Raw genomic sequence first — 27,147 nt, 5'->3', positions numbered from 1 at the left:
ATAACCCCAATGTGTACAGTGCCGTGTATAGTGCCGCGTACAGTGCCGTGTATAGTGCCGCGTACAGTGCCGTGTACAGTGCCGCGTACAGTGCCGTGTATAGTGCCGCGTACAGTGCTGTGTACAGTGCCGCGTACAGTGCCGTGTACAGTGCCATGTATAGTGCTGTGTACAGTGCCGTGTATAGTGCTGTGTACAGTGCCGCATACAGTGCCGTGTACAGTGCCGCGTACAGTGCTGTGTACAGTGCCGTGTATAGTGCCGTGTATAGTGCCATGTACAGTGCCGCATACAGTGCCGTGTACAGTGCCGTGTATAGTGCCGTGTACAGTGCCGTGTACAGTGCCGCTTACAGTGCCGCGTACAGTGCCTCGTACAGTGCCGCTTACAGTGCCGCGTACAGTGGCTCGTACAGAGCAGTGTACAGTGCCGCGTATAATGCCGTGCACAGGATTCTAGTGTAGATCAGAACCCCAGTAGTCGATTCTCTTTGAAGTGAAAACTCCATTTACTAAGTTGAATGCTGAGTTCTCTGTGGATCACATAGGGACCGTTACGGATTTTGATTGAATTCCATGAAACTTCTTTTCTCTCTCGTCAATGTTTCCCGAGACTTTCCTCATGATACTGATCCTTATCGGGGTCTTTATTTTTCCTGTTTGTTTTTTTCCTCCTCGTCTAATTCCATTGAGCTGTCCCTATCTTTTAATTGCATTCTTTTTCTGGAGGCTTCCCATAAGAATCTCTTCGTTTTAGTCGGCTGAACTGAATTGTTTTGTGACCCAACTTTTTTATTTTTCTAAGTATCGGTGAAATAGTCGCAGTCTGATTAACATCAGTCATATTTATCGTGCAGAGTTTGATGGCGTGCCGCAATGTTTGACAATACAGAGTACTTTAAACTAACAAGATTGAGTGCAGTAATACAAGAGAAAATAGAAGTGCGAGTACTCATAAACCAATCAATACCAGGATTTACTGATGAAGACAATTTATCATTAAAGGGGTTGTTCACCAAAAATGTTTTCTTTCAAATCAACTGCTGCCAGAGATTTGTAATTTACTTCTATTTAAAAAAAAACAAAATCTCAAGGCTTACAGTACTTATCATCTGATGTATGTCCTGCAGGAAGTGGTATCTTTTTTCCAGTCTGGAGAGCAGGAGAAGTTTTCTATGGAGATTTGCTGCTGCTCTGGACAGTTCCTGACATGGACAGAGGTGGCAGCAGAGAGCACTGTGTCACACTGGCGAGACTACACTTACTGCAGGGCATACAGCAGCTGATAATTACTGGAAGATGAGATTTTTATATATAAGTAAATTACAAATCTCTGGCACTTTCTGGGACCAGTTGATTTGAAAGAAAAACATTTCTTCTTTGTCACCTTTACTCTTGGTTCAAAATGAGCTGTAAGGAAACATCTGTGAAAAAATCAGACACAAAAATCCTGATTTCACAATCCTCTGTGTGGAGTTGTGTATGCTGTAGTCTTCTATAGGAGGCCACCCAGTGGTGATGAAGGGGATTGCAACCTGTTGAAGATTTGGCTTGTGATAGCAGCTGGACACATCCATAGATAAAATATCTAATGCAGTCAGCAAAAGTGATGATGAGAACAGGTCAGGGGTATAATACACACGGTGAAGGCAAAGCTGGGTATAGGATAAAGCCGGGTATAGGATATATATATATATATATATATATATATATATATATATATATATATATACTACAGGTCAGGTGTATTGTATATATACATACTACAGGTCAGGTGTATCGTATATATACATACTACAGGTCAGGTGTATAGGCAGGGGCAGTCTTGGCATTTCTGGGGCCCCAAGCGAAGTTATGTCTGCCCCCCCCCCCCTCGACACGCGTTCCAAAACAATAGACCGCTGTGTGTTGCCGCCAGTAGTATATACCCCTTGTGCGCTATCGCCAGTAATATATACTCCTTGTGTGCTGCCCCCAATAGTATATACCCCTTGTGTCCTGCCCCCAGTAGTATATACCCCTTGTTTGCTTCCCCCAGTAGTATATAGACCCCTGTTTGTTCCCCCAGTTATATACAGCCCCCCCTTGTGCTCCCCCAGCAGGATATAGACCTCCTGTGTGCTGTCCCAGTTGTATATATACCCCCTGTGTGCTGCCCCCAGTTGTATATACCCCCTGTGTGCTCCCCCACTAGTATATAGGCCCCCTGTGTGCTCCCTCAGGGGTATTTAGCCCTCCTGTGTGCTCCCCCACTTGGATATAGACCTCCTGTGTGCTCCCCCACTTGGATAAAGACCCCTGTGTGCTCTTCCAGTAGTATATAAACCCCCTGTGTGGTTCCCCCAGTAGTATATAGACCCCCTGTGTGCCCCACCAGTATTATATAGACCCCTTGTGTGCTGCCCCAGTTGTATACAGACACCTTATGTGCTCCCCCAGTTATATATAGGCCACCTGTGTGCCTTACAAGTAGTATATAGACCCCCTGTATGTTCCCCCAGTAGTATATAGACCCCCTGTTTGCCCCGCCAGTAGTATATAGACCCCTGTGTGCTCCCCCAGTAGTATATAGCCCCCCTGTGTGCTCTTCCACTTGGATATAGACCTCCTGTGTGCTCTCCAAGTTGTATATAGACCCTATTCTGCTGCCCCATGTTATATAGCCCCCCTGTGTGCTCCCCCCATTTATATAGACCCCCGATGTGCGTTCCCCCAGTTAACAGACCCCTGTGTGCTCCCCCTCCCATATAGTATATAACACAATAAAACAAACACTTATACTCACCTGGGTCCGGGCGTCTCCACTTCTCTTCACTCTTGTGGCTGCAGGAAGGGTTTTCCCTGCGATCACAAGAGGCCGCACTCCCCTTGTCCTGGCGCTGATGCTCCACTGATATCACTAGAGCGCCGGCACCACAAGGACAAAGCTGCCACTTGTGACTGCAAGGAAAACCCTTCCTGCGGCCACAAGAGTGACTGACAGGAAGGGAGCCAATGTATCCCGCCCTGTCAGTGCTGCTGCATGTAACTATGAGCGCTCATTACGAGTGCTCATAGTTACAGTTCAGATGGCAGCAGGGCAGCGGCCCTGTCCAGCGGTCTTGAGCATATGAGCAGGGCGTGGGGGCCCCCCTGGATGTTGGGGCCCCAAGCGATCGCTTGGGTTGCTTGGTGCCAAAGACCGCCACTGTGTATCGGATATATACATACTACAGGTCAGGTGTATAAGATATATACATACTACAGGTCAGGTGTATAAGATATATACATACTACAGGTCAGGTGTATAGGATATATACATACTACAGGTCAGGTGTATAGGATATATACATACTACAGGTCAGGTGTATAGGATATATACATACTACAGGTCAGGTGTATAGGATATATACATACTACAGGTCAGGTGTATAGGATATATACTTACTACAGGTCAGGTGTATAGGATATATACATACTACAGGTCAGGTGTATAGGATATATACATACTACAGGTCAGGTGTATAGGATATATACATACTACAGGTCAGGTGTATAGGATATATACTTACTACAGGTCAGGTGTATAGGATATATACATACTACAGGTCAGGTGTATAAGATATATACATACTACAGGTCAGGTGTATAGGATATATACATACTACAGGTCAGGTGTATCGGATATATACATACTACAGGTCAGGTGTATAGGATATATACATACTACAGGTCAGGTGTAGGGATGGTACGAACAGAGTTTGGTTCGGGTTCGTACGAACCCGAACTCTCGGTAATGATTCCCGCTCCGTGGAGAGGGTGGATACAGCGGGAGGACCGCCTGGAAAACTGGGATACAGCCATAGCCACAGGCTGTATCCCAGTTTTCCAGACGGTCCTCCCGCTGTATCCACCCGGTGCACTGAGGGGGCAGACAGCGTTAATCCGGTGCCGAGCGTTCGGGTTCATACGAACCCGAACCTCGGCAGTTTCGGACCATCCCTAGTCAGGTGTATAGGAGGTTTCTACTTATAGGAGATGCATACTGTATATATAAGAGATGCATACAGTACATATAGGAGATGCATACATATAGGATATAAATACATAAAGGATATACTGTACGCATAGGATATACTGTACATATAGGAGATACATACAGAACGCTATAAGCTTATGGCAGACGCCCACACTAGGTCACAAGTTTATGGGAGAAGCTGATGGGAGAAGCGTGAAGCTGATGGGAGAGGCTCATACAACATTTACAAGTTATCCGAGATGCCTATGCAGCAGGTCAGGTTTACACAAGGAGCCCATACAATGTGTTAAGCTTATGGGAGATGCACACGCGTGTAAGGAATTGAATGTGTTGGGCTTTGAGCCTGAATCATATACTGGAATGAATAGTATTTTTATTTCCTCGCTTTCCGTTCACTGCGGTATACATACTGAAAAGTGAGAGAACACGGAACAGCAGAGGAAAATTGCATTATAAATCTCTATCTTTTTATTGTAACTAAAGGCTAAGACTCTAAAGAATAGAGTTAATCTTTTAGATGACCCTAAATCTATAGATTTTCTACCTGAGTGGATTCCTATTGCCCCCACTGATCTCTGTCTATGAGATAAAAATAAACTGGCGTGCAATTCTTATTTCCGTACATAAAGCCTTCACATGTCTCCTGCTAAAGCTCTTCTGTACCTGTCAAGGAAAGAGCGAGAGACACGCACAAGACATCTGAAGCATTAGATAGATTTCAGTGCCTTGTGCTATAGCAATAACTATGGATGTTTAACCCCATAGGAACACGCTCCAGTGGGGGCCCTTAGGGGCACAGCGATTTGTCTTAGCTTTTTCTTACCTTTTATTTCTCAGGATATAAATATAATACAATATTATCATGGTAGCAAAACCCTTGATGGGCTGCAACTCACTGCACAACCACAACCACTTCGTCTTCTTCTTCTTCTTCTTCTTTGTCTTCTTTTTCTTCTTCTTTGTCTTCTTCTTCTTTCTTTCTTCTTCTTCTTCTTCTTCTTCTTCTTCTTCTTCTTCTTCTTTTTCTTCTTCTTCTTCGTCTTCTTCTTTGTTTTCTTCTTTGTCTTCTTCTTTGTCTTCTTCTTCTTCGTTTTGGGTTGTGTTGAGTTATTATGAATCTAACAATGAAACAAAGTCATTATTAGGTCCATGGCTGCCATGGTAACCCATCTGCACCCTGTGATTGTGTTGCGGGGGCTCCGATAGGCTTACAAAGGAAGACCCTTTCTACTCCAAAAGCACTTAGCGGCCGTGGTCACTAATGACCAAGACATCTAATAGATCAGATCTAAGTTTAGTCTACAATTGATGATGTGGGCAGCACCATCAGTAAGCCGTAACAATAAAGATCCATTCATCAGAACATACTATGGGGGTGGAGGACAGGGAGGCAGCATTACTGAGAGCGGCTTTGGATTTTAATGAGAACCATGTAATGCTTGATTCGTCCTATGGTGGCGCTGCAGGCGGATACAGCACTTGCTCAATTCTCTACATAGAACAGTTCTTAACAATGGGAAAAAAAAGGATTATCCCAGTGATTGGGACAGACAAAATGTCCGAGCATCATAACCACCAAAGAAAATGTCATTCCAGTTCAACAAGGGCTCGGACATATCTGACAAATTGTGGCCGTTCTTCCACCATTCATTCCATTACCGGGCATCCTGGATGCAGGGATGAAGCAAAGCTCTTTTAATCATATAAAAGCTGTGATTTCCTTCTGCCATTTTCTCTCCCTAATGGTTATAATTTAGCGGCCCCGACTTTTTTTTTCTTTTTCCCTCCAAGTAATTATGCCAATGAGGTATTATTATTTCAAATGTTAGGTCTCCAAAATCATAAACCCCAAACCTCACAAAGAGATCTCATCCCGCCAGATGTTCTGCATTAAACAAGCTGTTTCTTAACAGTTATTTCAGAGGAAATCTATTTTTTATGCTCTTCTGACAGTGTCGCAGCGTGTTGATTGCAACATTGAGCGGCTTTTTGAAAAATTTTTCCACTGGTTTGCTAGTTCTAAACACATAGCTGAAATATGAAACAAGGTAATTAGCTTAATTAAAGTCATAAGCATGGAAATTTACTATTCATGCACATATATATTTCATGGAGGAACAAACAGAAGTTTGATGTAGCCCAAGACTGGATCCCAGAAAAGCTCGTATGTAAAGCTAACAGCATGCATGCCTTATAGATGAGTTATGCAATGTTTTCCTCTTGAATCTGTGGTGCAGCGACTCCACGGGGATCATTCCAGCTGAGGGTTTTGAAGGCAGACTATCTGGTTACCATGCAGAGGTGTCACTAGCTTTTCCTGCAACCAAGGCAAAAAAAATTCTGTTGGTCTGTTTTACTGTGCCCTCCCCATGAGGTGAAATGCACTGTGAGCCCTTTAAGAGGTATAATGCACTGTGCCCCCCAATGAAGTATAATGCACTGCAACCACACATAATGAGGTATAATGCACTGTGCCCCTCCAAGAGTTATAATGCACTGTGCCCCCCTAATGAAGTATAATGCACTGCAACCACACATAATGAGGTATAATGCACTGTGCCCCCCAATGAAGTATAATGCACTGCAACCACACATAATGAGGTATAATGCACTGTGCCCCTCCAAGAGTTATAATGCACTGTGCCCCCCAATGAAGTATAATGTACTACAAACACACATAATGAGGTATAATGCACTGTGCCCCCCTAATGAAGTATAATGCACTGTGCCCCTCCAAGAGGTATAATGCACTGTGCCCCCCAATGAAGTATAATGCACTGCAACCACACTTAATGAAGTACAGTATAATGCACTGTGCCCCTCCAAGAGGTATAATGCACTGTGCCCCCCTAATGAAGTATAATGTACTACAAACACACATAATGAGGTATAATGCACTGTGCCCCCCTAATGAAGTATAATGTACTACAACCACACATAATGAGGTATAATGCACTGTGCCCCCCTAATGAAGTATAATGCACTGTGCCCCTCCAAGAGGTATAATGCACTGTGCCCCCCAATGAAGTATAATGCACTGCAACCACACTTAATGAGGTATAATGCACTGTGCCCCCCTAATGAAGTATAATGCACTGTGCCCCTCCAAGAGGTATAATGCACTGTGCCCCCCTAATGAAGTATAATGCACTGCAACCACACTTAATGAGGTATAATGTACTGTTCCTACCCAATACACCGTGCCCCTTTAATGAGGTATAATGCACTATGACCCCCTTAATACATTGTGCCCCAATGAAGTAATTTGCCCCATTAAAGGGGTTATCCAGCGCTACAAAAACATGGCCACTTACTTCCAGAGACAGCCCCACTCTTGTCTCCAGCTTAGGTGGGGTTTTGCTGCTCAGTTCCATTAAAGTGAATGGAGCTTAATTGCAAACTACACGTAAACTGGAGACAAGAGCAGTGCTGTCTCTGAAAGAAAGTGGCCATGTTTTTGTAGCACTGGATAACCCCTTTAAATGCAACCCCTCTTAATAAGATGTAATACACTATGCAGTCCCCCTTCAATGATATATAATACATTATGCCCCCCCCCCCCTTAATATCATTTAATACACTATGCCCTCACCTCCTATTAATAAGATCTACCTCATTGAGAGGGGCAGGGTATATTATAACTCATTAAGTGGGAGAGGGCATTGTGTATTATGGGAGATGGAGGCCCCTTACACCTCCGATTTAAAGGGAAACTATCAGCAGGGTAGACAAATTTAACCTGCTGATATATCTGTATAGTGCACGGGGCACGAAGGATGAAGCTAAATTTCTTACCTTCAGTTTCTGTGAAGTTTGTAGTTCATCCCTAGGCTAGTAAGGAGGTTCGGTGCACTGGGAGAGGAACTACCAACCCCAGTGCACCAATCCACCCCTGGCCGGCCCACCCCTTTGACTGAATATGAGTGGAGCAGGCCAGATTGGTGCATAACAGTACTTTTATTTGTATAGCGCCAATGGATTCCGCAGCACTTTACATAGTTTGCCAATATTGGTCCCCGTTCCCCATTAGGGCTCATAATCTAATTTCACCTATCTGTTTTTGGTTATGGGAGGAAACCGGAGTACCTGGAGGAAACCCACACAAACACATGGACATACAAGAACATACAAACACTGTGCAGATGTTGCCCTTGGTTGGATTTGAACCCAGGACCCCAGTGCTGCAAGGCTACAGTGCCAACCATGGAGCCAGCGTGGGATAAGAAAAGCTGAATGTGCCAGTTTACTTTTCCTTCTCTGTTGGCAGTAAACTAAATGTTTTTGGATCAGCTCATTTAGTTACATTGATGATTATGTGCTATGTTAGCTTTTAAGGCTGTAATATGGCTTTTTGTGCAGGGAAAACACGTTCACCCACACGTTAACACTTCCTACACAGCAATCTATTAAAAGAGTCTCAAAATCAAATGGATGACAAATTTCCGAAAGCTATGTGAAAGTAGAGAGAGGTTTCCATTTCAGATGTGCTCTCACTATTGACACCGGTGATCATGGAAAAGTACGGTAACATGACGAAGACTAGAGCGGGAATGTGATGGGGAGAGATCACAGAGACCACAATCTTCTTAGGCCAGACTGCATTGTAGCTAAGGTGGCCATAGACACATATGAATTGTGATAGAGTACTACTACTTCTTCTCCTGAGGGGTGAGAATCTGGTTTGCCATTGCTGCAATTAGTGAAAGGACCTTGTACCAAAGTACTGGAACCAGAACAGTGTTTGCCACTGTGTGACTTGGGACAGTACCCGGAAGTTGTGGAGAGTATTATGTGATGTTCCGGTTGCATGTTTATTGGCAATTGCCTAAAAGTTGGTGCAGAATTCATAATTGCTTATATTAGTGCCAGGCAGCTACTATTCCTAGTAACTAGAGAATCACCGCAAAGCTGTAGGTCTTCCGGAGAGAATAAAGGTAACCAATCATTTGTGCTGATAGGGCTCCCACATTAGCTGCATGCACCTCACAGCCGACTCTCTGGTGATGTTGGAGGTAAATGTGCGGTAAAATGCATTTTTAGGCTATGTTCACACGTCGTATGAGACCTACCGTTCCGTGACCCCGGCCGGGTCACGGAACGGCCGGTCTCTGGCCGGATCATCTCGGATGATCTTTCCGGCCGCAGAGCTCTGATGTGGGCGCATCTGCACGCGCCCGCATCAGAGCTTCCTATAGCACACAGTGAAGCAAGCGGCCGGAGCCACTCACTTCACTGTGTTAACTGACAGGTCTTTTAACTGACATGTCAGTTATTTGCGGCCCCGTATGGGATCCCGGCTGGAGCGTATACGATGTTTATACACTCCGGCCGGGATCCCATTGAAAGTAAGGCATTGTTCCACCGCGCCAGTTAGCATCCCCAATAGCTCTCCCCCTGCCTCGCACGCGGTATAAGGCTGGGTTCACACAACATGAGACACCGGCCGTTCTGTGACACAGCCAAGTCACAGAACGGCTGGTGTCAATGGAGTTCATCCCGGTCAGTACTGCAGTAAAGGCTGGATGAACTTCATTTCTTTGGAATTGGGAGACAGGTGCCTTCCGGTGTGCCCGCGCTCCAATTACTCATAGCACACAATGGAAAGTGCGGCCAGAGCTGCATTCTACATTGTCTGCACAGTCAGTTTTGTGCGGCCGCTATTCAACAAATAGCAGCCGCACAAAACCGACATGTCAGTTTCACGTGCATCCGCAAGGATTGTCGGCCGGATTCCATACACTTCAATGCAATGTATATTTTTAATTAATCACGGACAGTGTTGCAATTTGCAACAAAGGCTGTCATTAATTGAAAATATACGTTGTGTGAACTTAGCCTTAAAATGCATTTTACTACACAGAGCCTGGATCCCCTGACACCACCGGAGAGCCAGCTGCGAGGTGCATGCAGTCATTCTGGAAGCCCGTTCAGCCCGTTCCCTTTAACATCCACAGCCCCGGTGTAGACGCCCCTCAGCATTGGTTGGATCTTTAATAGAGTTTACTGTAAATTCAGTGTTATCCTAGGGAACTCCTATTACCAGCCCCCCGCTGATGGTTACTGACGGCCAGAAATTTATTGTCTAGGAAAAAAAAAAAAAACCTTATAAAGGTGTATTACTCAAAAATTCCAAACCTTGTCCCTATATAAGTTACAAAAAATAAGGTTCGCCACGCGGCTCATGTACCTCTTATCCAGCGTTGTTTGTGTTGTTGTGTCTCGACATGAAATGAATATTTATCCGCTGGCAGATATCCCTAATCCCTATTCCCTTCTCGGAGCACTGCTGGGGATACTAGACACCCCTGATTAAACACAACAGCGCTGTCTAACATTTCACACAGTAATGGGGAAATGCTCAATGTCTATTTAATAGAAACTTCCCGGCCGTTTCTGTCCCCAACGTCTTTTAAAATTCTTTTTTATATCTCCACTTGCGAGTGGAAAATAAAATGACAAGCATGCCTGGTGGATACTTCATTAAAACAGGAGTCGGGATGTGTTCCTTCCGTAATTGATTGAAAAGGTCATTCGTGACCTTAATATGGGTTATGGTCTTAATTGAACCAGTCACTGTAAGTGGAAATTGGAGTGGGGGGTAATGTGTGTTAAGGAGCGTAGAATACACACTATCTAAACATGACAAATGGCTAGTCAGGGTGCAACCATGCATTCACTTTGCTAATGCATTCATTTCCAATCAAGAAAAAAACTTTTAATTTTCCTTCATTACATATCATCAGCTCAATTAACCTTTATATTTGCTGTAAAATGCTCGCAAATTGCCATTTTCTCGTTTTGTCTTGGTTTGAGAGTCCTCGCCATTTGTTTATATTACAGTATGTGTTTTTTTTTTTTTAAGGCTTGCATGTTGCTTATGAATATATCTTTTTTTTTTGCTTATTTTATTCACTTTGGTTAATGTATGCTTGCTTCCATTTTATTATTGCTTACTAACATTTTATATTTTGCTTTTTGTTTTTGCTATTATTTCGCCTTCAAAAAGTTGCATTGATGAAAGCTGACTTGCAAGGTAGACTGCACCGTGTGTTTATTCCAAGACTGAAATCCCCGTGCACCTGATGGCACCTTGAACTATCCTTACATTAGAGTCTTCTTCTCTATAGAATTTTCCCCTTTCTTCCTTATTGAACCACCTGAATAAGCTTGTAATTAGCATATAATTTGCATAAGGGCTTTCAGTCTTGACAATATGTGTCTAGTGACTGCTCTATTGCTTGGATCATCCCCTTCTGATTTCTATATTCTACAATGATCCGGTTTAGAGGTAGAATAGAACCGTGTGTCCCTTTTATGTCACCAGTGGGCATGCCAACATATTAATACACAAGAAAACAGAACAACACATGGGATCGGAAAAGCATGAAAGTCAATACTTGCCAACATCCAATAGAAGCATTTTCCTTTTCCTTAGAAGATTATATAGTATATAAATGCATATACGTTTTCTTGAACGCATGCTGATATTTGCTTGTAGTTAATTCTCATAAGATTCAGCGTAGGAACTAAAAATTCAGTCTACATGAGATATTTGTCAGCCTTATGCTCATTTGGCCATTTACTGCCAATTTTACTATAGACTTGCATACCTAGTCCATTTCCAATTGGGATAAGGATTGAAGAAGTCTCAGTTGGACATATGGTAGATCTTAAAGGGGTACTCTGTCCTGGGGATATTTTTAAGCTATGGCCGGGGAGGGGGTGGTTATAGACAACGGCGGTCACTTACCTCCCTGGTTCCAGCGCCAGGTCCTGGATCGCACCGCCCCATACACCCGTCCTGGGGCTGCTTCCTGGTGTGACCTGCGGCATAAGAAGTGACGTCTCAAGACAGCTCAGCCATTCAGCGACCGTAGCAGAGTCCCGCCTCGGCTGCTGAATGGCTGAGCTGCCTTGAGATGTCACGTCTCATACCGCAACTCACACCAGGAAGCGGCCGCAGGACAGGTGTACAGGGCGGCGCAATCCGGGACCCGATGCTGGATCTGGGGAGGTAAGGGGCCGCCACCATCTATAACCACACCCTCCCCAACCATAGCTTAAAAATAGCTGGGGGGGGGTCTCCCATATTGATATACTGTAAGAGGTTTTGGCTTACTTTTCACCTATGTGTATGGCCTACTCAACTTAAAGTGGGTTTTAAGAGAAAGTTATTGATGACCTTTGTTCAGTATGGACCATCAATATCTGGTCGATGGGTTCAACACATGGCACACCTGTAGATCAACTGTTTGCCAGAGCAGCAGCTCCCAGCATACACAGTGAGTGAAGCTAAAAACAGGCAACTCCAAACATTGCCATGTGGCCATGTAAGGTTACTAGAGCTCAGCTTATATTGAAATAAAAGGCCGTTAAGAAGTAGTAACCCCCATTAACCACCACGCAATGTAAAATGTCCTCAGGCATTGTGGCTCTGACAATAAGTTGTTCATCAAGTTTGCCAGATGTTAGACCCTCCTCTAATCAGATATCGGTATCCTACCCTCAAAATAGGCCAAAAAATTTTGAGTCCCAAAAAATCCTTTAAGACTTAATTTCATAACCTACAAAGTTTTGCTTACTTTGGATCCCAATTTATAGAGAACTCAAATGTCCACCTGCTTCCTATAGAAGAAACTCTGCATGTAGTGGTGTCCTGGGTGTTCATCCCACGGATCGCAAGCATAGATTAGTTTTACTTAGGTTGCCAAAGGGCCTCCAATCCCACTGGGCTTTGGTATCTGCCAGATGTATGCTGGCGATAGTCCAACCAGTTATTCCTTCTAACATAAATATACATTTCCTCATATAAAGGTATATAAAGGATGGAAACTATGGACACCTAAGATCTCCACATTTCCGGAACCCAAATATGCTGGGGTGGGGATTTTTTTTTCTTCCTGAAATTGGCTTTCAAGTAATAGGAGCAAAAATATAATGTGTTAGGCAAAATGTCCGATCGATCGATATACAGTAGTGTAATCGCCATTGTTGCCAAAGAGATTTTATTAGGAAAAGCCATTAGATTAACTTTTCAGCTCTTCTTATCCAGAGTATACATGATAGAAGACTAAATGGTAGAAATGACCTCATTTATGTAAGGAAATAAGCAGAGATGTTGGCAACTACTGTACGTGAACATGTGTTTAAAGGTTTTTGTAATACTCAATGGGCAAGCCCAATTTTTTTTTTCTATTTCATTGACAGGTCCGAGCACAACATGCCAAGAAGACTCCTGTGCAAACCAGGGCGTCTGCTTACAACAATGGGATGGATTTAATTGTGACTGCAGCATGACCTCATTTAGCGGAACTCTGTGCAATGACCGTGAGTATTATGATGGTTGAATATATAGAAAGCATCCAAGCTTTAGGCAAAGTCTAAGGCTATTGTCTAGGTTTGTGAAGTATAGTTATATAATAATGTGCAGTACATGAAAAGCTGGTGTATTCTGCCAGTTGTAAATCTAGCAATGACATCAATGGAAACTTGGATTTTAAACATAAATGTTTAGATGACAAAATTATAATTCTTTACATCCACTAATAATTGCAGGCTTTATGGCACCCTACAGATATTGTGCTGCCTAACACATCTCCTGTTTATTTTCATTACCTTCAACATTTAGCAATTTCATTTAAAAGTTATGAATATTACACCAAGGAATAATTGGCAAACCTTGTTCCTACCGTAGGTTTAGTGGGTATATAGATGACTTATTAAGAACATAGTGAAATGCAATGATATCTCACTTGTCTGTGCTGTAGAATGTTTCAAATTTGAACTTAATTTTAAAAACCATATTTCCAGAACCATTTTCCATTTCCTCAGGGGCACATTAAAATTTGAAAGAGAAGGTGGTGAAGGAAAAATATTCACTTTATAGAAACGTGACCTGACTTTTTTTCTAGATATTTTATGCTTCCTTCTTTAAAATAAAATGGTCTGGGACTATGGAATTTAAAATCGGAATATTTTTATTTCATTTTTAAGAATGCCAAAAATGATACAATATGTATTATGCAATGTATACATGCTGCCTCCATTTCTTTGCTATTTGAACACGCTTTTATCATCGCTGTATGAAGTCCCACTATGTTTGTCTGAAATGGGCAGAACTCCAAAGGTAAGTGCAGATTTTTTTTTTATTCAAGTAGATTAAATCTGAAGGACGGTTCATTGTACGAAGCCATATGAATAAAATGTGGAGACTAGGAAATGTTGCTGATTTAATGTATTCTGTGCACTTTAGCGCCACTGTATCCTAGTCAGGCAAAAAGTTTTGTTTTATATTATTATGTATTTTCCACACTAAAAAAGTAGTAAAATGGCCTGAACAAGACTCAAATATATTATTATTTTGTGGTTCTGAATATAAAACTGAGTTTTCTGTTTTTGCTTTAGCACAAATGTTCCCCTTCAATTGCCAACTGGGAAAATTATGGACAGATTAATGTTATTAGTCATCATATATATTTATGGGGATTAGAGCTTTTGTTTATTTGCTACAGTACATTTTATTTGGAACAGCAGAGCAATGGCAGTGATGGAGGGGTGGGGCATTTACTGGTATATAATAAATATTACTTAAAACCCCTGGACCATCCCTTTTAAAAAGGCAGCCCAAAGTAAAAGCTTTCCTGGATTCAAGAAAACAAAATCCTGAAAGTTTCAGAAAAAATTCTAAGTTTTTTTTCGTAGAGTCCATAAAAACGTTATACAAAAGTCAAATTGTTTCCAATAAAAAACTCCAGACTTGTTTCGGCCATGTTTTTATGGACTCTATTAAATAGAGCCTTAAAAATTTTTTAACCAAAACTTGCTGGATATTGTTTCTTTGTTTCCATTTACCTTGCCAAGCAGTCTCTGGGAAGGAATCCTTTGCACTTTCCGAACACCATTGATTTGGAAAGACATGTGAGTGCTTGTGTACATTTTTGTAGAGAGATTTTTTTTTGGATAAAAACTCTCCTCCTTCTCAAAGGATAAATGTTAACTAGCTGAGCCAACCACTGGTACTCTAACTAGTCATGAAATTCTTCACTTGGAGGTAGAAGAAGGAGGTCAAGGGACTCCCATTCTTATGATCAATGGGGGTCCCAGTGGTTGTAGCCCCATCAAGCAACTAGTTCGGCATAACACCCCTGGCTATAGAGAGGATTAGAGACAGAAAACATGGCACAAAGATATAAAAACCTTTGACTTCTTGTTACCATAAAAAATTACATTGTTCAAGAATGTGTACCCTACAGAACATGCTGCTTAGTAAGAGAACCAAGTGTATTCAGTATACTATAAGACAGTATGTTCTATTTGTCAGTCTTCGAGAATCCCTCACATTTTCAAACTGTTGTGAATACTAAGTAAAAGTTAAATATTCTTCTCAGCATTTCAGGAAGATTAAAAGTCGCCCATTTGTCCTTGACTTTGATTTTGGGAACTTAAGCAGTCTGTTGATGCTATAGCGTTCCAGGAGCATGTTAAAGTGACTGTTCAGAATATCCTTACTGAGACTCATTAACTCCAGGAGATGTGTGCCAATACACAATGTTGATCTCTTAAGGTGCCCACACACTTTTTTTTTTAAATTATAAGGAGTACGGTGACCTTTCCACTCTCGATGTTATTACCTATTCACCGGGTATCTTGTGGGTTGGTGTTAGGCCAATGGTCTTAGCGCTCGACTAAGGATAACTTTTGATAATGAGCGTACATCTTTAAAGTTATGCTTCTAGACAGCTATCTTGAGTTTGATATATAGCCAGAACAATGACCTGCCAGGCCAATCCCAAAGGTAATGTGATATATTACAATCTTTAAATGTTACATTATATGTAATAAAATAAAGTATAACAAATTATAAATTTCTTGACATGATGAAGAATGAGAATGCCATTTATACATGGGTCAGGGTAATGGTCAATGGATGACGCGTATGGCGTAGGTCTATCCTAGATATAAACTCAGATTTCAGTTTTGGTAGTCTTAGGTAAAACCTTTTATTAAAAAAAATAATTGCTATAGTATCTTTGTTCCCTAACATTCTAAAGTTTGTATGTTTTCTTTAGCAAGTTCAGTTTATGGGTAATTCTTAAAATTGTTCCAATGGAAATTACCATAAGATCTAATTTCCAAAGTGCACCTTTCCTCCCTCCCTCTGGTGAGGGCAGTTGTTTGTCTCCATGTAGCATGAGACTGGACTATGGACAGAAACAAATGACTAAGATGAATTGCTGAATGAGCTAAATGGAGAAGATACTTCATGGTTTCATGAAATATGGCCTACATTAATCTCTTTTAATGTACATTGCGCCTGCTGTGAAGTGCAGTTGGTCTTCTAGGACCCTTCATGTAGTAGAAGAAAAATTACATGACAAAGTATGTTCTGAGACTGGAACTCTCCATAGGAGAGACGTCCATTCATTAAGCTGCAAGCCGACTGAAGAAGAACCCATCTGGAATATGCCATCATCTCATAAACATAAACTGGAAGGTCACTTGTAGGCCTCATGTTTTTGGGATAGCACCAGTATATGGTCAGCTATTAATCAGAGTAAAAACCAAATCACGGGTGACAGCAGTAAGAAGTTGGCTCTGAAGGATTCGATATAATATACAGATTTGTCCTTCCTGTCCCTTTCCTGTCTTAATCCTGAGATGTTTGGAGCGAGATGACCAACTTTGAAGACAGACATGATTTAGTGATGTCTTTGGGAGTTTTTTCTCTTATACATGTCTATAGGTTGTTACCCAGTATTTTGGGGTGTGGATTGCAACCTGCTGACAGTTGTGCTAGCACGGCATAATAATGATGATGTGGCCATCCTTGCCTCTCATCTAGTTTAGTTAAATGGGCACTCTCATTAAGAAAAACTAACTTTATAGGGCATAGCTTTGGCGTCAAAGTAGATCCCCCCACCCTTTCCCTCCTTTACCGTATATCCTAATCAGTTGGAGTTTCTCTGCCGAAAACCAAAATGAACAGAAGAATTATAATTGAGCCGTGTGGATGGAGATTATTGCTAGTGAGGAAGTTAAGCATGCTACCATGTATTAGTCCCTGCTTGTTCTCCCGGTGAATGAGACCATGACCTATGAAATCTTTTTATATTTCCCTATGTCCTGTTAAAAGTAGAGATAAGCGCATGTCAAGCACGCTCAGGTCTATCCAAATCTGGAAGTCTTGGCATTTGATTACCAGTGGCTAAAGGAGTTGAATGCAGCCTTAGGGAGTCTCGGAAAACATCGATACAGCCTTTGGCCTATGTCTGTATCCATGTTTTTCACGACTTCCTAGGGCTTCATCCAACTTCTTCAGCCACTGGTAATCAAATGCTGAAATTTCAGGGTTCGGACAGACTGCATGCTCGAGTGGTGCTCATCTCTACAGAAAAGCTTTAGGGAGTTTAATTTAAAAATAAAAAAATATAACTACAATTCTTCTATACAGTAAATAAAGGGGAAATAATCTACTTTTTAGCTAAAATTGTGTACCAAAAATTGGTGCGATTTTGGTGCAGGAAATGTCCCTTCTCCATGAAGCAAATGGCCATGGTGCAAAAATCTTTGGCTAATTTTGCTCTATAAATTCTTGCACACACTTTTGTTTCTCTTCTGTACGTCTTTGGCTCATAATGTCTAAAAAAGAAACTGGTGTGTACACCAGAATTCACATGTCACATGCAAAGCAGGGACAGAGTGCACGGTATGGCGGCTTACGGCCACCAGGGGGAGCTCACCATAGTACACTCGTACAGCACAGCAGGGACAGAGCGCATTATATGGCGGCTTACGGCCACCAGGGGGAGCTCACCATAGTACACTCGTACAGCACAGCAGGGACAGAGCGCAGTATATATGGCGGCTTCTGGCCACCAGGGGGAGCTTACCATACCACACTTGTACAGCACAGCAGGGACAGCGTACGATATTGTGGAAGGCGACAGGATAACAGCAGACTGCATGTAACTCTACATCTGCAGGTAGGGGACAGTGGGGATGGTGGCAGGTCTATTGATGCCCTGCCTGCACACTTACAAGTGACAGCTGCAGGGTTGGTGGCAGGTGATGGTCTTCATGTCCTCCATTAAACTCTTCTGCACTGGGCAGTGAAGGTAAGGGACAATGGGGGCAGGCTAAAAAGAATCCCAGCTGCATAACCTGGTGTTCTGTTTGGTGGCCATGCTTCCAGACAAATACTTTGCTAAGTCTTACTTTCAAGGGACGCCTTTTATTTAGCAATTTGGCAAAAACAAAACTAGGTCTTATTTTTGGGGAAACAGAACACCATAAGGCAAAGATGTAGAGAGCTGTACCCGCTGGGTACATGCCAGGCCTTGGTGAATGCACAGATCTTCCTTTGTTGCATCCGTCAAAATGAAATGCATATTTTAGATGAATTACGTTGCGACAATTACAGGAAACACTTTCTCATAAAAAAAACAACAGCACACGAGACAAATAAGAAATGATAACTCGCTAAGTAATATATTATTTTCATTTTTCCCACAATTTTTATTTTACATTGTAAATTGGAACAGCTGCTTTATCTGTTAGCATGAAAATGACTATAGAAATGCAAATTGATTGGATTTTCTTAAATTATGAAGTTTTGTGTTTGGAATCAATGTATTTGTTTAGTTTAATAATGCAGGAAGACGTGCTTTACCAGCGTGTGGTACATATGGGCAAAGTAAGGGGTATTTAAAGTGAAGCTGCGATTACAATCGGGTGCTGAGTCTTAAAGGGGTTGTCGCTCCTTTTTTGTAATGAAACAGTCTGGTGATCAGCTGATCAATGCATTTATCTTTCTGGCTATTTAAAGAGGGTAAAAAGGGTATTTAAAGAGGAACTATCAGCAGGTTAGACTAATCTAACCTGCTGATAGCCCCCTATTACGTACCAGGTGCTAAGGAGGAGGATATGTCTCTTAACTTCCTCCTCGGCACCATTCGCCTGCAGTTAGTAAATGAATCCAAGGTCGGGAGCACCGTTAGGAGCACTGCTCTGTCGCGATCACACCCGGCCCGCTCCTTCTAATGATAATCAATAGGGGCGGGGCATCTAAAAATATAGTTTGTGGAATGGACATTCATTCTGTGGAGGGGAGTAAAGATGAGTTTTTATCAACTTCAACCTAAGTGTATGAAAACTTTTGGCCTCAATCCACAGTACAGATGCTTCAGCTACAATAAAAATAAGTCTAAAGACCATCACATGCATTATATCATCTCCAGAAAGGTTTGAAGAGATGTCATGGTTAAGTGGTCTGCCGTCTTATAGATCTTCAGCAGTCTCTCCGCTCTCCACCGTCTGCCTCTTCTGCTTTCGTGTTAGCATGGGGTCAGTTGTGAGCGTCCCCTGGAGGTATTTTACAATCTATATTAAGTATATTAGTATAGATATAACTGATGGAGCTTCAGACATGATCAAATGCAAGTTGAAAAGGTCAAAAACTATAAATGGGTTCATAGATTGCTCCGTACGGGGTCGGTAATGCTCTCGAGCAAAATTTTACTAATCCATTCAATGGATGATAAGTAAATTGTTTATATCGAGTTCTTAGAAGAAAAGTGTAGAATTTTCCGGACCGATCCTTTACCATGATTATTATTATTATCAAGATATAAAATTGCTATAAAAGGATTTAAGTCCAATATGGAAACCTCTAAGTGTAGAGTAGTATAAGGAGGGGCACTATCTCATTTCCTTCCATTAGCTGTCTTTGTGCAATGTACTGTACCCCGGCAATGTTTTCCGAGACGAGAGGGGTCTGTTTTCTGTCTTAATTCAAGGTTGTATGGAAGCTATTTTCCTGCAATTGAAGGCAACCAGCAAAACAGCAACCTGGGTATCCTTAGTATTAGGAACAGCAGGCTACAGAATGAAAGCTGTTTCCCTTCCCCTTTCAATTTGTATAATAGCAGTGCCGAAAACTATTTCGCTGAAATTCAAGACATAATTTGTCTTCTCTTTGTGTATTATACCAGCCATTTTTTCCTTTATCACATTTCATCACCGGTGCGGTCCAGATGTAAGAGGTGAAAGGCGTCATGTTCTCCAGTGTCATATTTACACAGATGAGTAGTGCCGATGTGACATGGCAAATATCTCATATAATAGCATTGTCACATTATATTAGTGTCCACCCAGGCATTGCCAAGTCCCAGTCCTCTTAACCACAATGTTTTACCTTAGGTGATATGTTTAACGTCTTTGCCTGCGAGGGATTCCATTAAGGTAATTTGTTTTTTCTAAACAGAGATAGATAGGGGGCTGGATGGTGCGGTGATGCAGTTATAGGCTACATGGGGGCTTCGCCTTAGAGCACATTAACCTGTACTCACCTGGGGACATGAGCGGGGTGGTTTTAGTAAAGGAGAATTTTCTTTTAGCTACCCTCAGTCACCATCAGAGCTGCTAATGGAGGAAACCATTTATATCCCTTCAGCTTACTGACCTAGGAAGACCTTGTCGGAACATCCGAGTCAAAACACACCACAGAGAGAAGCAATGAAAGGGGTTGTGTGAGATCAGGAAAACATTTTTTCTAGAAACAACATTTTCCATGCTCTGTGTCTGATAATGCAATTTAGCTCCATTAACTTAAATAGGGCTCAGCTGCTGCACCAGCCGTAACCCCAGACAACAGTTCTGTCTTTCTCCAAAAATAAGACAGGGTCTTGTTTCCGCCCCCCCCCTCCATAAAAAAGACTAGGGCTTATTTTTGGAGATACATTGTATGCCCCTACCCTACAATGTAGCCCTAATACTACTACTACTACTACTATTACTACTATTACTACTGCTGCTGCTACTACTGCTGCTGATGCTACTATTACCACCACTACCACTACTACTACTATTACTACTACTACTACTACTACTACTACTACTACTATTACTACTACTACTACTATACTACTACTACTACATTAAAATTACTACTACTAATACTACTACTACTAATATATTAAAATGACTCCTAGTGCTGATTCTACTATTACTACAACTATCACTACTATTACCCCACTAAAACTACTACTTCTGCTACCACTACTAAACTAAAATTACTATTAAACTTTTATTACTACTACGACTACTATTATACTACCATAAAATTACTACTACTATTACTACTACTATTATACTACACTAAAATTACTAGTAGTAGTAGTCCTACACAGCTGCCCATCTCCTGCCTTCTTCATCATGTTCTATACTGTACTGCTATTGCTACTACATATGGTAATACTACCCCTACTTCTACTATCACCACCACCACTACTACTTCTATCACATATATATGTACATAACACTGCAAAGGAGAATTGGCCATTAAAGAGGTCATACATGTATGCACATATAGCTATGGGGTGGGGGGGCATTAAAAACACACACACACACACACAGCCGCCATTCTGACATTACTAGTTCCTCATTTTCACTGCTTGTTTCTGTGACAAGACGTGTTAGCAGAAGCTGCTCATTTAGCAAATCACTGGCTGAGGTCGAACCCCTGGTGAGACATCTTATCCAGTAAACAGTGGTGATGAGAAGGGACGGGGAGAATTGGGAAAGCAACTGTGGGGGATCAGGGGAGGTGAGTATCACTTTTTTTTTAATACATCCCTAGCCATATATGAAAATAAATGTCCCTGGATCACCCCCATTCCCTGCCCTTACATAGAAGCTAAAAACCTTTTATACATATTTTATATGTAGTATGTGTTTTTATGCTTTTTTAGATATATACAACATAGATACATGCAACTTTCATGACATTTTCATCAGCCTAGCAACTCCAATGACAGCAGCACTCAACAAATTTGAATAGAAAGAAAATAATATAAGGTGCTCGCCTCAGCAGACCCAGTTCAAAGGTCAGTGCCGGAGTCCAAAGATTAAATATAGGGATGTGCTGCCGGTGATGGCTGTCCCATTGGAAAAAAATCAATAAAAAGATTAAAAAAGAAATAATAAAAAGTTCTGCAAGTTGCATGGATGTTGTATATAAAGTATTTCTCATCGCAACCTCTTTCAATTAAAGCCGGCTTAACCGTACTTCCCAAATGCCGCAATAATATCTCGAACAACTAGTCGGCTTTCTGTCACACGGAGGGCCAGTCATAGCGACAGCGAGCAATGTAGCTGGCACTCCGCGTCTAGTTGTCCCTGATTAATGAAGCTCATATCTCCGGGTCTGCGATGACTTCCACTACTGTACTTTATAGCTCTCGCATCTCTTTAATAAGCTCCATTAGCCGTCATTATGTACCAATATGTGAAAAATCTCGCAATTAAAATGTCTGAAATGACTGGGTTCTCCGACTGCAATCAGATCTCATCTCAATTCCTGTCATCGATTGCAGCGAGACAAAGACTTTAAAGTGGGGGAGAAAAAACGCATTCAGTCCGTTCCCGAGACTCATATACAAGACGTGATTGGTTCAGAAATTAGTCACCGCTGAATCGAAGCTTTTTTTTCATTCTTGCTACTTAAAATTTCTAATCACTTTAACAGGATGTGACAGGGGCATTTTTCCTGATGCTCGCCTGAAGTGCACATTGTCAAATAGCATTATAGCAGGGCTTTCATTTCTAGCACTAAGTCATCTCATGATTTAGGAACAGATTGTATCTTTTATGTAGTTACAGTATCCTTCTCTGGATAAGTGGAAAAGTAACATTTATTTGATAACTATTTAATAAGTTTCAGAGTCAAATAGTTTTTTATGGTTATTAACCCCCAGGTCTGACTGCGATGGTAGGATGGTAGGATCCTCTATAACAGGATCTGATGAATCCAGGGCTCTTTTCAGCAGTGCTGTAAAGAGTACTTTTACAGCAGGAAAGCACAGTATACTTTTACAGCAGGAAAGCACAGTATACTTTTACAGCAGGACTGTTCAGATTTCTTTTACAGCAGGACTGTACAGAAGACTTTTACAGCAGTGCTGTAAAGAGTACTGCTGTCATTTTTGTGAATGGTTCACTCTAGTGTTTGCTTGATTTATTGTATAATAGACAGGGATTTTGCATTTACATAAAAAATATTTTGCATAATAAAAAAGCCTTATAATTTTTATACTTTTTCTATACATTGTTTATCTATACCTTGATTCATTTTTTTAATTTTTTTTTTTTAAAGAAAACGTACTACTACTACTACTACTACTACTACTACTACTACTACTACTAATAATAATAATAATAATAATAATAATAACTTATACTTACCTTTCTGAGTCCCCCAACACCCCAGGTGTCAAGTCCTTATCATTACTTCTTTCTTCCAAATGACATGTTGTTTTATCAGAACCTTTCTCCACTAACTGTGAGTCCCAGCTTACCAGTGAGTGGGCACTTCCTACCGAAAAAAAACACTTCATCAGGAAAAAAGCAGTAGAGGTGAGCACTGGGCACAGGGAGCATCAGGGAAACCAGAGAGGTGTGTATAGGTTATTTTTTTTAATTAATCCACCCAGTGTCATATATACATGATTTTAAATTCCTGGACAACCCCTTTAAGGTCTTTGCATGCATTCTCCAGAAACTTTGAGTGGATAAAAAAAATCTGTTCTGATGATGTGATGGACACACAGGTGTCTGATTCTTTACAAGACGCAGCTATGATACTTGTAAAGACACCACAGGACCAGGAAGACTTTTATTCACAGTGACATACTTGTGATTGTGGCTGTAACTGGTACTGCAGCCCATACATGTAGGCAGCAATGATCTGGACTGAGTTGCAGTACCAGGCACAGCCACACTTATATGGATGTCAATGAGCACTGCTGCTTCTTTGTTCTGCTGAATGGTGGGGGGCTGGTGGGATAGACTTACACGATCATACATGATGGCCTATCCTGAGGGTCTTTTCACCTACAAGCACTGACCAGCTGTATACAAGTCGATCACATTCACTGAAATTACCAAACTACAGAATTGTCAATCAATCACTGGATCACTCGGCCATTTACAGGGAGAGATTTGCTGGAAATAAACAATGATTTTAAGAGTCGCACAATCCTGTCTGATGCCTTTTATATGGAACAGTATTCAAAGCCAGTCAGCCGATAGTCTCCACATGTAAGAGGCCCTTAAGGCTGTTTACTGTACTGCATAGTGTAGGCAAGAAGATCTGTCCTCAGATTCAGGCTATTCTGCATAAGAACATCATATCATGAAAACAGGTTCATTTCCTATTAGCCAGAATTGCCCAAAATCCTATGAGCCATTTGGCTTACAGGAGCAATAACAATACACTAGACCCGTAGCTATAATGTTGCTATATTTATGACGAGGTGACATCCCTGCCTTTCCCAGCTTCCCCCAGTGATTGATGGGATGCTGTATATGTACGTATAGTACAGCAGGAATCAGTCATCACCGAGAGGGGCTTCTCGTCCTCACGTTTACACCAAACCTATGTGCAAATATTTACAAATAATACCAAATACTTGTACAAAAGATATATTTTTTTATTTATTTGAACAGATTGACCTGTGAAAGTTTCTTGGTAATATAAAATTTATTTAAAAAAAAGTCATTAAAAAAAGGGATAATACAAAAAAAGGTTTAAGTAAAGGTAAAGAGAGGAAGAATGATTTATTTATCTGTTGGTTTCTCAGAAGATTTTGATCTGTTTCACGTTCGTTTTGCATGAGACTAAAGTAAACCGCAGGAGTCCGTTTGGAGGATGAGAGCTTATTCACCACATCCAATTATTTGCCAACCACTGAGAGAGAAAACACAGCTCCAATTGTTAGAAAAAATTGAGCAGTAAATCCACCTTGATGTTAAAACTCGCAGCTTTTATAACTCCCCGAATGTAAAATGTTTTCCAGAAGGACTTGATGTTCCTTACAAAATGAAGGTTTGGTACTTTTTATAATATAAATCAATCCTCTATTTTTTAATGAATAAATCATTTAAAAAACAAAGACACACACAGTGTACATACCCCACATACAGTATCTATTGGAAATCTATTGTACTAAATTATAGAAGGTGTATCCCATCTGGCTGATTGTGTGATCTGTACAAAGCCGATACCACAACGCAAAAGACAACAAGAACCAATTAGAAAAAGAAAGAAAAAAAACATCTTCATACTACTGTGCTCTTCCTTTTATTTTTTTAGGTTATGTTCACACTACATATATGTCCGGCTGCATATTTTACACGGCCGGACATATACGTGTGAAACTCCGGCCAGGGATTTACGTAAGTTGCGGCCGGCTACGTACGGTTCGCGAACTTACGCCCGTAGTCTACTTACGCTTCCCGAGCGCCGTACGTAGCAATCTGACAGCGGTCTTTTACTTGGAAATCTTCGCCTAGCCCCGGACACCCCACAGAAACTTTTGGATCGGCAAATCAAAGTGCAAAAATGAAGAAATCACCACTCCGTACGGGACCGCATGTTACGCTACGGGCGTAAGTTACAGCATTTCCTGAAACAATGGTCTGGTTCATTATTTACGGCGCACCATACGATCCGAGCGTAAGTTCTTACGTAGTTCTTACATAAGTTCTTACGCATATTCACAGAACGCGATACAGCCGGAAACTTACGTAGTGTGAACATAGCCTTAAGTCGTAACTATTTGAATTTGATGTGATTTACAAACTAGGGTACCAGCCTTTCAGATAATCTGTATAATCTGTAAAGCTATTTAAGTAAATACACATAGAAACAGCATAACATTAAAAAGCTAAAAACATATATATATAAAAAAAAGAACAAAACAAAAATAGAAAAATGTACAGTGGTTTATTTTTTAAAAAGCTTGAAACTAGGATTGTGGAGGTGATAACATTTGTAGGATGCTGACCCCTTTGGGGTGAAAAAAAAAAAAGTTACCGGTAGGGTTGTATTTTTACTGTTACAATTAAGAACCATTAATGCAATTTCCTAGACTAGGTTTTGTGGAAGATACTGTATGTGATCCTCTTCCCCCATGTGAGCATCTAGACTTACCAACACTTTTTGTAGCTTACTAAATGGTAAAGACAAGGTCAGAAACTAACATGATAGTTGTGCTCTTCTGTCATTTTTACACAGATTTTCACCCAAATTTCCAATTCATTGCAATTAATCAGAATCTTACTTTTTTTTTATCCATGCCCACGGAGGTTAAAGATAGGCTGTGGGTGTTCATCTCATTAGTATAACTAGGTGGTTCCAAAGATTTACATATTGTTTACATTTTGGACGTTGACCCTTCGCACAAATTTAGACAAGATTTAGTCCATTTTTTTTTTACTTAGAAACTACACTTTCTGTGATTCATTTAAAATTACCCCCCCCCCCCCTCCTCTTGTGCACTGAGCGGCTTTAAGTGGTGATGCTCTAAACATCATATCTCCCACCCACTATGTTGGCTGGGTGCTCAAGGTACCATAAAGAAGCAGGGGCTCCTGCCTTTGACAAGTGTCCCTGCTCCTGTTTTTACATCACATGGGCAATTGCAGCCCAAATGGGGCGCTTTTGTATCTGAAATCAATCTATCAGAATTGCTGAATCAGACCTGGAACAAATCTCATTCCCAGCAAATAAATAATTCACTCGTAACTATATGGTTTACTTTAATTATGCATCTAAAGTGGTTCTTCATCAAGAAGTTCTCCTTTGGGTTGTGTTACCTTGTTTTGATAACGATTTATGTATTTTGTTAACCGTCTTGTGTTTGTGGGATGGGGTTTAATCCTTTTTTTCTAAGAATAGGTGTTTAACAAGTGCTTAAATGCCACTTTACTCTGGCACCTGTGCGGCAGAAACCAAACTGAGAATTCTGTAAATTGAGATAACAACATAAATATGCAAACACATAGGATTCCCTGTTGTTCCATGGAATTTAGCATAGATTTTATTCCACAGCCTGAGGTGATATGAAAAGCCTATCATGTTCTCTTCCCTTTCAGACTCATTTAGCCGCTCCCCACAGCAGTAAATCAGCGCACAAATGATGGGCTCCATAAAAAGGTCTCTACTTGTTGCTCCGAATCTAAAATTGATCTGAAACTATTACATATAAAATATCTGATAGGATCTCCTGAAACGAATTTAGCCAATGCAAAGTATAAATATTTTCCTTTCATTTGGTTAGTTTATCTGATTTA

General features: G+C 41.1%; 1 protein-coding gene across 10 annotated transcripts in view; it reads left to right on the top strand.

Annotated features, from left to right (window-relative positions):
* NRXN1 (neurexin 1) overlaps window positions 1–27,147 on the top strand; it is a 1,072,395-nt gene that overhangs the window by 615,891 nt on the left and 429,357 nt on the right. For all 10 annotated transcript variants that reach the window (XM_069954855.1, XM_069954851.1, XM_069954854.1 and 7 more), the window contains one exon: window positions 13,225–13,344. In XM_069954855.1, the coding sequence (XP_069810956.1) occupies window positions 13,225–13,344 (120 nt within the window). The remainder of the gene's footprint in view (window positions 1–13,224; window positions 13,345–27,147) is intronic.

The sequence above is a fragment of the Dendropsophus ebraccatus genome, chromosome 15 (genome assembly GCF_027789765.1).
Source record: "Dendropsophus ebraccatus isolate aDenEbr1 chromosome 15, aDenEbr1.pat, whole genome shotgun sequence".
NCBI lineage: Eukaryota > Metazoa > Chordata > Amphibia > Anura > Hylidae > Dendropsophus > Dendropsophus ebraccatus.
Note: the sequence above shows the minus strand (reverse complement) of the source record. Positions and strands in the feature narration are given on the sequence as shown.